The sequence below is a fragment of the Danio rerio genome, chromosome 4, assembly GCF_049306965.1.
Source record: "Danio rerio strain Tuebingen ecotype United States chromosome 4, GRCz12tu, whole genome shotgun sequence".
Classification (NCBI taxonomy): Eukaryota; Metazoa; Chordata; class Actinopteri; order Cypriniformes; family Danionidae; genus Danio; species Danio rerio.
In genome coordinates, this window is record NC_133179.1 from 80,001 (window position 1) to 91,872 (window position 11,872).

The 11,872-nt window shown below is 48.2% G+C and overlaps 1 protein-coding gene across 6 annotated transcripts in view; it reads right to left on the reverse strand.

The window, feature by feature from the left end:
- ptpn12 (protein tyrosine phosphatase non-receptor type 12) overlaps positions 1-11,628 on the reverse strand; it is a 24,498-nt gene extending 12,870 nt beyond the window's left edge. For 5 of the 6 annotated variants that reach the window (XM_073945794.1, XM_073945793.1, XM_073945798.1 and 2 more), the window contains exons 1-13: positions 11,263-11,613; positions 9,267-9,375; positions 7,928-8,004; positions 5,403-5,498; positions 5,288-5,326; positions 5,120-5,191; positions 4,657-4,716; positions 4,424-4,566; positions 3,791-3,857; positions 3,250-3,327; positions 3,064-3,162; positions 2,797-2,888; positions 2,177-2,664 (exon numbers count right to left, since the gene is read on the reverse strand). In XM_073945794.1, the coding sequence (XP_073801895.1) occupies positions 2,177-2,664; positions 2,797-2,888; positions 3,064-3,162; positions 3,250-3,327; positions 3,791-3,857; positions 4,424-4,566; positions 4,657-4,716; positions 5,120-5,191; positions 5,288-5,326; positions 5,403-5,498; positions 7,928-8,004; positions 9,267-9,375; positions 11,263-11,352 (1,510 nt within the window). In that variant the 5' untranslated portion in view covers positions 11,353-11,613. Of the gene's footprint in view, positions 1-2,176; positions 2,665-2,796; positions 2,889-3,063; positions 3,163-3,249; positions 3,328-3,790; positions 3,858-4,423; positions 4,567-4,656; positions 4,717-5,119; positions 5,192-5,287; positions 5,327-5,402; positions 5,499-7,927; positions 8,005-9,266; positions 9,376-11,262 lie in introns of all 6 variants that reach the window. The other variant, NM_200669.1, reaches the window with a different exon arrangement.
- Positions 11,629-11,872: the final 244 nt, after the last annotated feature.

The following is an 11,872-nucleotide window of genomic DNA, read 5'->3' on the forward strand; positions in this document are numbered from 1 at the left end:
TCTTCACACTCCGCTTCACTCTTCACACTCCGCTTCACTCTTCACACTCCGCTTCACTCTTCACACTCCGCTTCACTGTTCACACTCCGCTTCACTCTTCACACTCCGCTTCACTCTTCACACTCCGCTTCACTCTTCACACTCCGCTTCACTCTTCACACTCCGCTTCACTCTTCACACTCCGCTTCACTCTTCACACTCCGCTTCACTCTTCACACTCCGCTTCACTGTTCACACTCCGCTTCACTCTTCACACTCCGCTTTACTCTTCACACTCCGCTTCACTCTTCACACTCCGCCTCACTCTTCACACTCCGCTTCACTGTTCACACTCCGCTTCACTGTTCACACTCCGCTTCACTGTACACACTCCGCTTCACTGTTTACACTCCGCTTCACTCTTCACACTCCGCCTCACTCTTCACACTCCGCTTCACTGTACACACTCCGCTCTACTCTTCACACTCCGCTTCACTGTTCACACTCCGCCTCACTGTTCACACTCCGCTTCACTGTTCACACTCCGCTTCACTCTTCACACTCCGCTTCACTCTTCACACTCCGCTTCACTCTTCACACTCCGCTTCACTCTTCACACTCCGCTTCACTGTTCACACTCCGCTTCACTGTTCACACTCCGCTTCACTGTTCACACTCCGCCTCACTGTACACACTCTGCCTCACTGTTCACACTCCGCTTCACTGCACTCCGCTTCACTGTTCACACTCCGCTTCACTCTTCACACTCCGCTTCACTCTTCACACTCCGCTTCACTCTTCACACTCCGCTTCACTGTACACACTCCGCTTCACTCTTCACACTCCGCTTCACTGTACACACTCCGCTTCACTGTTCACACTCCGCTTCACTGTTCACACTCCGCTTCACTGTTCACACTCCGCTTCACTGTTCACACTCCGCTTCACTGTTCACACTCCGCTTCACTCTTCACACTCCGCTTCACTCTTCACACTCCGCTTCACTCTTCACACTCCGCTTCACTCTTCACACTCCGCTTCACTGTTCACACTCCGCTTCACTCTTCACACTCCGCTTCACTGTTTACACTCCGCCTCACTGTTCACACTCCGCTTCACTGTTCACACTTCGCTTCACTGTACACACTCCGCTTCACTCTTCACACTCCGCTTCACTGTTTACACTCCGCTTCACTGTTCACACTCCGCTTCACTGTTCACACTCCGCTTCACTGTTCACACTCCGCTTCACTGTTCACACTCCGCTTCACTCTTCACACTCTGCCTCACTGTACACACTCTGCCTCACTGTTCACACTCCGCTTCACTGCACTCCGCTTCGCTGTTCACACTCCGCTTCACTCTTCACACTCCGCTTCACTCTTCACACTCCGCTTCACTCTTCACACTCCGCTTCACTGTACACACTCCGCTTCACTGTTCACACTCCGCTTCACTGTTCACACTCCGCTTCACTGTTCACACTCCGCTTCACTGTTCACACTCCGCTTCACTGTTCACACTCCGCTTCACTGTTCACACTCCGCTTCACTGCACTCCGCTTCGCTGTTCACACTCCGCTTCACTGTTCACACTCCGCTTCACTGTTCACACTCCGCTTCACTGTTCACACTCCGCTTCACTGTTCACACTCCGCTTCACTGTTCACACTCCGCTTCACTGTTCACACTCCGCTTCACTGTTCACACTCCGCTTCACTGTTCACACTCCGCTTCACTGCACTCCGCTTCGCTGTTCACACTCCGCTTCACTCTTCACACTCCGCTTCACTGTTCACACTCCGCTTCACTGTTTACACTCCGCTTCACTGTTCACACTCCGCTTCACTGTTCACACTCCGCTTCACTGTTCACACTCCGCTTCACTGTTCACACTCCGCTTCACTGTTCACACTCCGCCTCACTGTTCAGACTCCGCTTCACTCTTCACACTCCGCTTCACTGTTCACACTCCGCTTCACTGTTCACACTCCGCTTCACTATTTACACTATCACGCTTTTAAAGCTTATTCACACTTTACACTATGTGTGTGGCATGGATCTGTGTGAAGTGTGTGTCCAGCGATGGACATTTGTGTGAGTGTGTGTGTATGTGTGTGTGGTACAGACCTGTGTGAAGTGTGTGTCCAGCGATGGACATTTGTGTGAGTGTGTGTGTATGTGTGTGTGGTACAGACCTGTGTGAAGTGTGTGTCCAGCGATGGACATGTGTGTTGCTCTGCGCTGGTTCTGCTGCTCCGCTGTTCCGCCGGCCGCTGTGGGGTGTGTATCGGGGAGTGTGTGTGAGTGCGTGTGTGTGTGCAGTGGGTTAGTGAAGCTGAGGGCGGGGGCGTGGGCGGGGCTCTGCAGCAGCAGGTGTAGCGGGCGCGGACCCTCCTGCAGCGCCACCTTCTGGATTTCCACCGCCAGACGCTCCACACGCCGCTCCGGCTCGCTGGGCTCTGGGTCACTGGAGTGATGGTCTGGGTCAGTGAAGTGAGTGCTGGGCTCTGGGTCGCTGGGCTCTGGGTCAGACAGCAGGGGTTTGGGGTGGTAGGTGTCGCTGTGCCGGGCAGAGCTGACGGTGCGCAGAGCAGAGGCTGGAGACGGGCGGAGGATGGGCGGGACGGGCCGCGGCTCAGGAGCCTGGAGGATCTCTTCCTGTACCGCACACTCACCCTGAACACTGACAGAAGAGGAGAGGGTCAACACACACACACACACGCGCGCACACGCGCACACACGCACACACGCACACACGCACACACACACACACACACACACACACACACAGTGAGGGATTGCGGGTAATTCTCACCTGCGCAAACGGGGAGGTTTGGGTGGCGGTGTGTCCCACTGCTCCTCGTCTGAGTTAGGAGTGTGTTTTTCTGGACTGCTGTCTTCCTGCAGCTGTGTGCGTGTGTGTGTTTGTGCGTGTTTGTGTGTGTGAGAGTGTTTGTACAACAAAATCCAACAAAACAGGTGAATAAAGCAATATATGTTCATTTACATCATGCCCAAATCTGAACTCAGCAACTGAGGGCGTGTGTGTGTGTGTGTGTGTGTGTGTGTGTGTGTGTCTCACCGTGCCGTCTGTGACCTCTGAGTTTGTGGGACTCTCCAAAAGCTTCAGCTGTTTCTGGAAGATCTGTGCGATGGCTCGATGCACCAGCTCATACTGCTCCTGCACACACACACACACAACCAGTCAACACCTCTGCTATGTGTGTGTGAGAGAGAAAGAGTGTGTGTGTGTGTGTGTGTGGTTTACTTTGGTCTGCACTGCTGAGTGCCGCTGTGTCCTCATCTCCTGAATCAGCTGAAACACGTTAAAATCTTCTGATATTCTCTGCAAAACAACACGAAAACCTTCAGTGTGTGTGTGTGTGTGTGTTCTGCTGTGTGTGTGTGTGTGTGTGTGTTTGTGTGTGTGATCAGTGTGTGTTCTGCTGTGTGTGTGTGTGTGTGTGTGTGATCAGTGTGTGTTCTGCTGTGTGTGTGTGTGTGTGTGTGTGTTTGTGTGTGTGATCAGTGTGTGTTCTGCTGTGTGTGTGTGTGTGTGTGTGTTTGTGTGTGTGATCAGTGTGTGTTCTGCTGTGTGTGTGTGTGTGTGTGTGTGATCAGTGTGTGTTCTGCTGTGTGTGTGTGTGTGATCAGTGTGTGTTCTGCTGTGTGTGTGTGTGTGTGTGTGTGTGTGATCAGTGTGTGTTCTGCTGTGTGTGTGTGTGTGTGTGTGATCAGTGTGTGTTCTGCTGTGTGTGTGTGTGTGCGCGCATGTGCCCGTATGTGTGCGCGCGTGTATGTGTGAGTACCCCAGCTTTCAGCAGGTTCCAGGTGTAGTCGATTGCACATATGGCTCCTGTTCTCCCACAGCCGGCACTGTAAACACACACAGCAGAACACACACTGATCACACACACACACACACACACACACACACACAGCAGAACACACACACTGATCACACACACACACACACACACACACACACAGCAGAACACACACACTGATCACACACACACACACACACACACACAGCAGAACACACACTGATCACACACACACACACACACACACACACACACACACACACACACACACACACACACACACACAGCAGAACACACACTGATCACACACACACACACACACACACACACAGCAGAACACACACACTGATCACACACACACACACACACACACACACACACACACAGCAGAACACACACACTGATCACACACACACACACACACACACACACACAGCAGAACACACAATGATCACACACACACACACACACACACACACACACACACACACACACACACACACACACAGCAGAACACACACTGATCACACACTGATCACACACACACACACACACACACACACACACACAGCAGAACACACACTGATCACACACTGATCACACACAGACACAGACCTGCAGTGCACACAGATGGGTGTGGTGTCCCTCTGCTGGTGTTTCCTCATCAGCTCAATCATGTCCAGGATAGAGTCGAAGGAGGACGGCACGTCGTGATCAGGCCAGTTCACATAGTGGAACTGAGTGAGTCTGCGGCACTCCTGACACACACACACACACACACACACACACACAGGTTAGAGTCAGGAGCTGCAATGGGCACAGATAGAAACACACACACACACACTCACCTGATCAAACTCCACTGTGAGTGTGCGTACGCAGTAATCCGTCCTCGGCTGCTCAGATTCCTGAAAAACACAAAACTGATCTCAGACCTGTACTGCAGCTGATCTCAGACCTGTACTGCAGCTGATCTCAGACCTGTACTGCGTCCCAATTCACACACTACCCGTCCTCAATAGTGTTGGAACACAGCAAACTGTAGTGTGCTGAACAGAGTGGGCTAAAGCTGCTTCCGCACCTACACTTTCGTTTGGGAACCGGTCTCGTTTGTCCGGTTAGCGCGGTTCATTTGGCGTATGTCGCCTGAATGAGGTGGGCTCGGCTCGACTGAACCGAACTCTGGAGCGGATCGATTGCAGTGAGAAGGCTCCCCGAGTGCGAGTGTGTAAATGGTGACGCAGCGTTAGTGTCTCTCTAAAGGCCATGTGACCAGAGCGGTGCATGCTGGGAAATGCAGTGTGGACTCACACATGAGATCCTGAAGGGGCCAAAGGTCATGGGCTCATCTCCAAACAGCGGGAAATACCGCTCACACTTCTTCTGCAGAGGAAACACAGAACAACAGAGAGAGTGTGTGTGTGTGTGTGTGTGTGTGCCCAGCTAAAAGCACAGAATACACACACAGATCACTCTTACCCGTCCCATCTCAAACTCCCGACACGCCATCACGATCACCTGCAGGAGAAGAACAGACAGGTCACACACACACACACACACACACACACACATATAGACAAGCAGATTCACTCACCGCCACTTTGTATTCCCAGATCATCCTCCAGAAGTCCAACACTGTGTTTGGCAGCGGCCCCTGAGTGGCGATATAAGCCTGGGGCCCGTCGATTCCCTACACACACACACACACAAACACACACGATTAAAAACTTCACACTCCAGTGCTTTAGATTTAGTTTGTAAACACTGCAGTGTGTCTCAGCATAGACAATCTACAATCTGAAAAAAGGGGTGTGTCTGTCCACATCATAACACACTAATGACACTGACGATTACACTAACAACACTGACGATAACAATAACAGTGATGATTACACTAACGACACTGACGATAACAATAACGACACTGACAATAACAATAACAGTAACGATTACACTAACGACACTGACGATAACACTAACGACACTGACGATAACACTAACGACACTGACGATAACAATAACAGTGACGATTACACTAACGACACTGACGATAACAATAACGACACTGACGATAACAATAACAGTAACGATTACACTAACGACACTGACGATAACACTAACGACACTGACAATAACACTAATGACACTGACGATAACACTAACGACACTGACAATAACACTAATGACACTGACGATAACAATAACGACACTGACGATAACACTAATGACACTGACGATAACAATAACGACACTGACGATAACACTAATGACACTGACGATAACAATAACGACACTGACGATAACACTAATGACACTGACGATAACAATAACGACACTGACGATAACAATAATGACACTGACGATAACAATAACGACACTGACGATAACACTAACGACACTGACGATAACACTAACGACACTGACGATAACACTAATGACACTGACGATAACAATAACGACACTGACGATAACACTAATGACACTGACGATAACAATAACGACACTGACGATAACAATAACGACACTGACGATAACACTAACGACACTGACGATGATAATGACACTGACGATAACAGTAACGACACTGACGATAACACTAACGACACTGATGATAATGACACTGACGATAACAATAACGACACTGACGATAACAATAATGACACTGACGATAACACTAATGACACTGACGATAACAATAACGACACTGACGATAACAATAACGATAACAGTGACGATAACACTAACGACACTGATGATAACACTAACGATAATAGTGACGATAACACTAACAACACTGACGATAACACTAACGACACTGACGATAACAATAACGACACTGACGATAACAATAACGATAACAGTGACGATAACACTAACGACACTGACGATAACAATAACGATAATAGTGACAATAACACTAACAACACTGACGATAACACTAACGACACTGACGATAACAATAACGATAACAGTGACGATAACACTAACGACACTGACGATAACAATAACGATATCAGTGTCGATAACACTAACAACACTGGCGATAACACTAACGACACTGACAATAACACTAACGACACTGATGATAATGATAATGACACTGACGATAACAATAACGACACTGGCGATAACACTAATGACAGTGACGATAACAATAACGATACTGACAATAACAATAACGATAATAGTGACGATAACACTAACAACACTGACGATAACACTAACGACACTGACGATAACAATAACGATAACAATGACGATAACACTAACGACACTGACGATAACAATAACGATAACAGTGTCGATAACACTAACAACACTGACGATAACACTAACGACACTGACAATAACACTAACGACACTGACAATAACACTAACGACACTGATGATAATAATGACACTGACGATTACAATAACGACACTGGTGATAACATTAATGACACTGACGATAACAATAACGACACTGACGATAACAATAACGATAATAGTGACGATAACACTAACAACACTGACGATAACACTAACGACACTGACGATAACAATAACGATAACAGTGACGATAACACTAACAACACTGACGATAACACTAACGACACTAACAATAACACTAACGACACTGATGATAATAATGACACTGACGATAACAATGACGACACTGGCGATAACACTAATGACACTGACGATAACACTAACGACACTGATGATAATGATAATGACACTGACAATAACACTAACGACACTGATGATAATGATAATGACACTGACAATAACAATAACGACACTGACGATAACACTAACGACACTGACGATAATAACGACACTGACGATAATAATGACACTGACGATAACAGTAACGACGCTAACGATAACACTAATAATAATAGTAATAACAGTAATAACATTGATAACACTAATAATTGTAACAATAACAGTAATAACGCTGCGCTGCACAGGTTTAACAGGATTATATGTTGATCTTTCAGGTTCTGATGTACTCTGCATGACTGATAAATCCTACAGCTGCACAACTCCTCATCAATCCAGTGAAATATCAAAGCAGAGCATTCACACACACACACACACACACACACACACACGAGTGTTTGAGGTCTTCAGTACCTTGATGAAGTTTGCATTGATGTAGTCTGTGTCCTGATTGGATGTTTTTAACGTCACCTTCACACGACTGTGGTCGACTGATGCGGAAGAGAAACACAGTCAGTGGACACAAACACACACGCGCACACACAATGCACGCACGCACAAAAAGACTGATACAAACACCTACACACACTGATGCATAGAGATCAATACACACAGTGTCTCTCACACACGCACACACACACACGCACGCACACACACACACACACAAACACACGCGCACACACACACGCGCACACACACACGTGCACACACACACACACACACACACACACACACACACACACACACAAACACACGCGCACACACGCGCACACACACGCGCACACACACGCGCGCACACACACACACACGCGCACACACACACACGCACGGATACACATTAAATATAGACACATGCTACATACATTACATTCAAATTCTCATTATATTATTGACATTAGCCTAGCGTTTGCTAATGTCAGCCTAGGCTAGGCTAACACTGGTGGACGAGCAAAGTTTTAACATTAGCTGAAGCTAGGTCTAAAATCGTCCACTTCTGGAGTGTGTTCTACATCTGAGTGAGTTCACTACACGAGCGTCACAAGAGTGTGCTCTATATAGTGTCTGTGTGCGTGTGTGAATGGTAATCAGACGTGGTCATCTGACACTTCACCAATACTCCAATACAGACATAACACTGAGCTCACAGCCTGATTAGCGTTAGCATGAACTGTCTGATTAGGATTAGCAAGAACTGTCTGATTAGGATTAGCAAGAACTTTCTAATTAGCGTCAGTATGAACTGTCTGATTAACGCTAGTACGAACTGTCTGATTAGCGTTAGCACGAGCTGTTTGATTAGGGTTAGCATGAACTGTTTGATTAGGGTTAGCATGAACTGTCATATTACTGTTAGCATGAACTGTCTGATTAGGATTAGCAAGAACTTTCTAATTAGCGTCAGTATGAACTGTCTAACGTTAGTACGAACTGTCTGATTAACGTTAGCACGAGCTGTTTGATTAGGGTTAGCATGAACTGTCATATTACTGTTAGCATGAACTGTCTGAATAGCGTTAGCATGAACTGTCTGATTTGGATTAGCATGAACTGTCTGATTAGCGTTAGCATGAACTGTCTGATTAGCGTTAGCATGAACTGTCTGATTAGCGTTAGCATGAACTGTCTGATTAGCGTTAGCATGAACTGTCTGATTAGCGTTAGCATGAACTGTCTGATTAGCGTTAGAATGAACTGTCTGACTAGTATCATCTGTCAGATTAGCGTGAGCATTAGCGTGTGTGTTAGCACTCACAGGGCAGGATGTCCTTGTAGCGGTTCTTCTTGACGTTCTCCTCCTGCTCGCCCACGTCGGTCGGGTAGATCTTCTCTGTCCTGTATTTGGTGGATAACCGCCGCAACCTCTGCAACACACACAGACGAGCAGCGCTAGTGTTAGCCACACACATACACACAATACAACACACCACTGTGAGTGTGTCTGAGAGTAAGAGTGAGTGTGTGTGTCAGACAGAGAGAGTGTGTGTGTGTGTGTGTGTGTGTGTGTGTGTGCGCTGTAGTACTTCCTGTACTGCTAGTGTTAGTGAAGAACAATGGCCGACGTGACACGCTAGTGCTGCGTTCTCTGTTCTTTCTCATCTCATTGGTCAATTTCCTGCTCCGCCCATCAGACGCCACATAACTGACACACACATACACACTCACACACACCACGGTCCGTGTGTCTCTTGGTGACGGCTGGAGATCCTCACACACGCGTGCGCTCTAGAGGAGATGCTGTAAACATCTGGAGCTCTGCACTGATTGGCTGAGAGGATATTACCTAATATAAGCAGCCAATAATAATGCAGCGCTGCTCCGGCTGATCCGAGAGCAGTGTTTACTGAGTTACAGTGAGGAGCGCCAACCTGAACCACTGCACTGGGGTCATGCCCTGACCTTCACCTGTCTATGTGTGTGTGTGTGTGTGTGTGTGTGTGTGTGTGTGTGTGTGTGTGTGACAGCAGGAAACACCTGGTAAATGCAATTTACCACTTCTGAAGATCTGTGGTCAATTCACAACTCAAGACCAGTGACCACACACACACCATATGTGACATCACACACACACACACACACACACACACACACACACACACACACACAGTCTGTTACTGACACAGGAAAAAGAAGGATGAACACACACTCGCTTCTCACTGGAAGTATTTTTACGCAAAACAGGATGTGGATGTCAAGGTCAGAAGCTATACACACACACACACACACACACACACACACACACACACACACACACAACTCGTATCTCACACACTCACTCTTTCAGGAGAAAGCCTTCCCATAATCCCCTGCATCTGGCAGAGGTCAAATGATATCTAACCCACAGAAAGACATGAAATAATCCTCTCACACACACACACACACACACACACACATGGTTACATCACTTCCTCTGGGCACTTCTGGGAATCTCTGAGCTTTACAGGAGCGACTTTATCCTCACGAGCAGAAAACACAGTCAGTCAGTCAGTCACACACACACACACTCACACACACACACACACACACACACACACAGGTAATCTACAGGCTGTATATTGTGGAACAGTCAGAAACTGCTGTAAAGTGTGTGTGTGTGTGTGTTTTTTAGCCCCTCCCCCTGAGAAAGAACAATCTATAATCGTCTTTGATTAGCTCTATTAGTGGTCGGGGCTTCATTTGAACGACCAATCAGAGCACTGCATTTCCCCATTCAAAAGAACAGAGTGTGTTCACTGCACACTTGAGGACAGAATGTAAACAACACTGCTGATCTGAACACACACACACACACACACACACACACACACACAGCTTGTAATAGCAGTAAAACAAAGCGAAGTGTAGCTCAAATTCAGCACTGTGTGTGTGTGTGTGTGTGTGTGTGTGTGTGTGTGTGTGTGTTGTTGCTCATCAGCTTCAGCATGGAGAACACACTGCCTGAACACGAGCAAAACATCTGAAGACAATGTGTGTTTGAACATGTACCTGAGCGCGTGTGTGGTGTGTGTGTGTATGTGTGAATAAGAGTGTGTGTGTGAGTGTTTATGTTTGCATGTGTGTTTAACAGTGTATGTATGTGTATAGATGAATGTGTGTGTGTGTGTAGGCCGCAGAGAGCTGCTCTCAGTGATTGTGAATGAGACTCTCAGCAGTGAACGTGCTCAGATGACTGTGTTTGTTTGTGTGTGTGTGTGTGTGTGGGGGGGGGGGGGTATTTAGGCACAAATGTTGTGTGTGTGTGTGTGTGTCACCATGAAGTCTGAGCTGAAGTTGTCCTCTCCCGTCTGCTCTCCGCTCCTCAGCTCCTCGATGAACTTCTTCAGGATGTTCCCCTGCTCCATCCTCTCCCTCGGCGGCGGGATGAAGTGTGTGTGTGTGTGTGTGTTGGCGAAAGTGTGTTTCCGCGGTTATTCCAGCATTCTCACGGCCCCATGATCCTCTCCGCTCCTGCGATCAAACGGGCGGGAGCGCGCACACCGGGCAGCGGGCACGAGCACTCGCCGGTAATCCCTCGCCGATCAAACGCTTTGATTTCTCCTCAGAATCGACTTTTAACAGTGTAATAAAGCGCGCGCCCCTCCCTGCGGCTGCCACACACACACACTCGCACACTGCCGGACCGCCCGAGCCCCGCTGCCGACGCCCCGCCCCTCACCGCTCCCCTCACTCTGATTGGACAGCGGCCGGGACCTCCGCGACGGTGATTGGAGGAGCAGTCGCTTCACTCAAACGCATCCTCGGATTTCTGGTTCCTGACTGTCGGGACCGGCTGTCAATCAGAGGTTCCCCCTGAGCTTCTCTGCGATTGGCCGAGCCCGCTCCCGCCCTCTGCCTGAGCCAGGTTAGCCCCGCCTCTTCCGC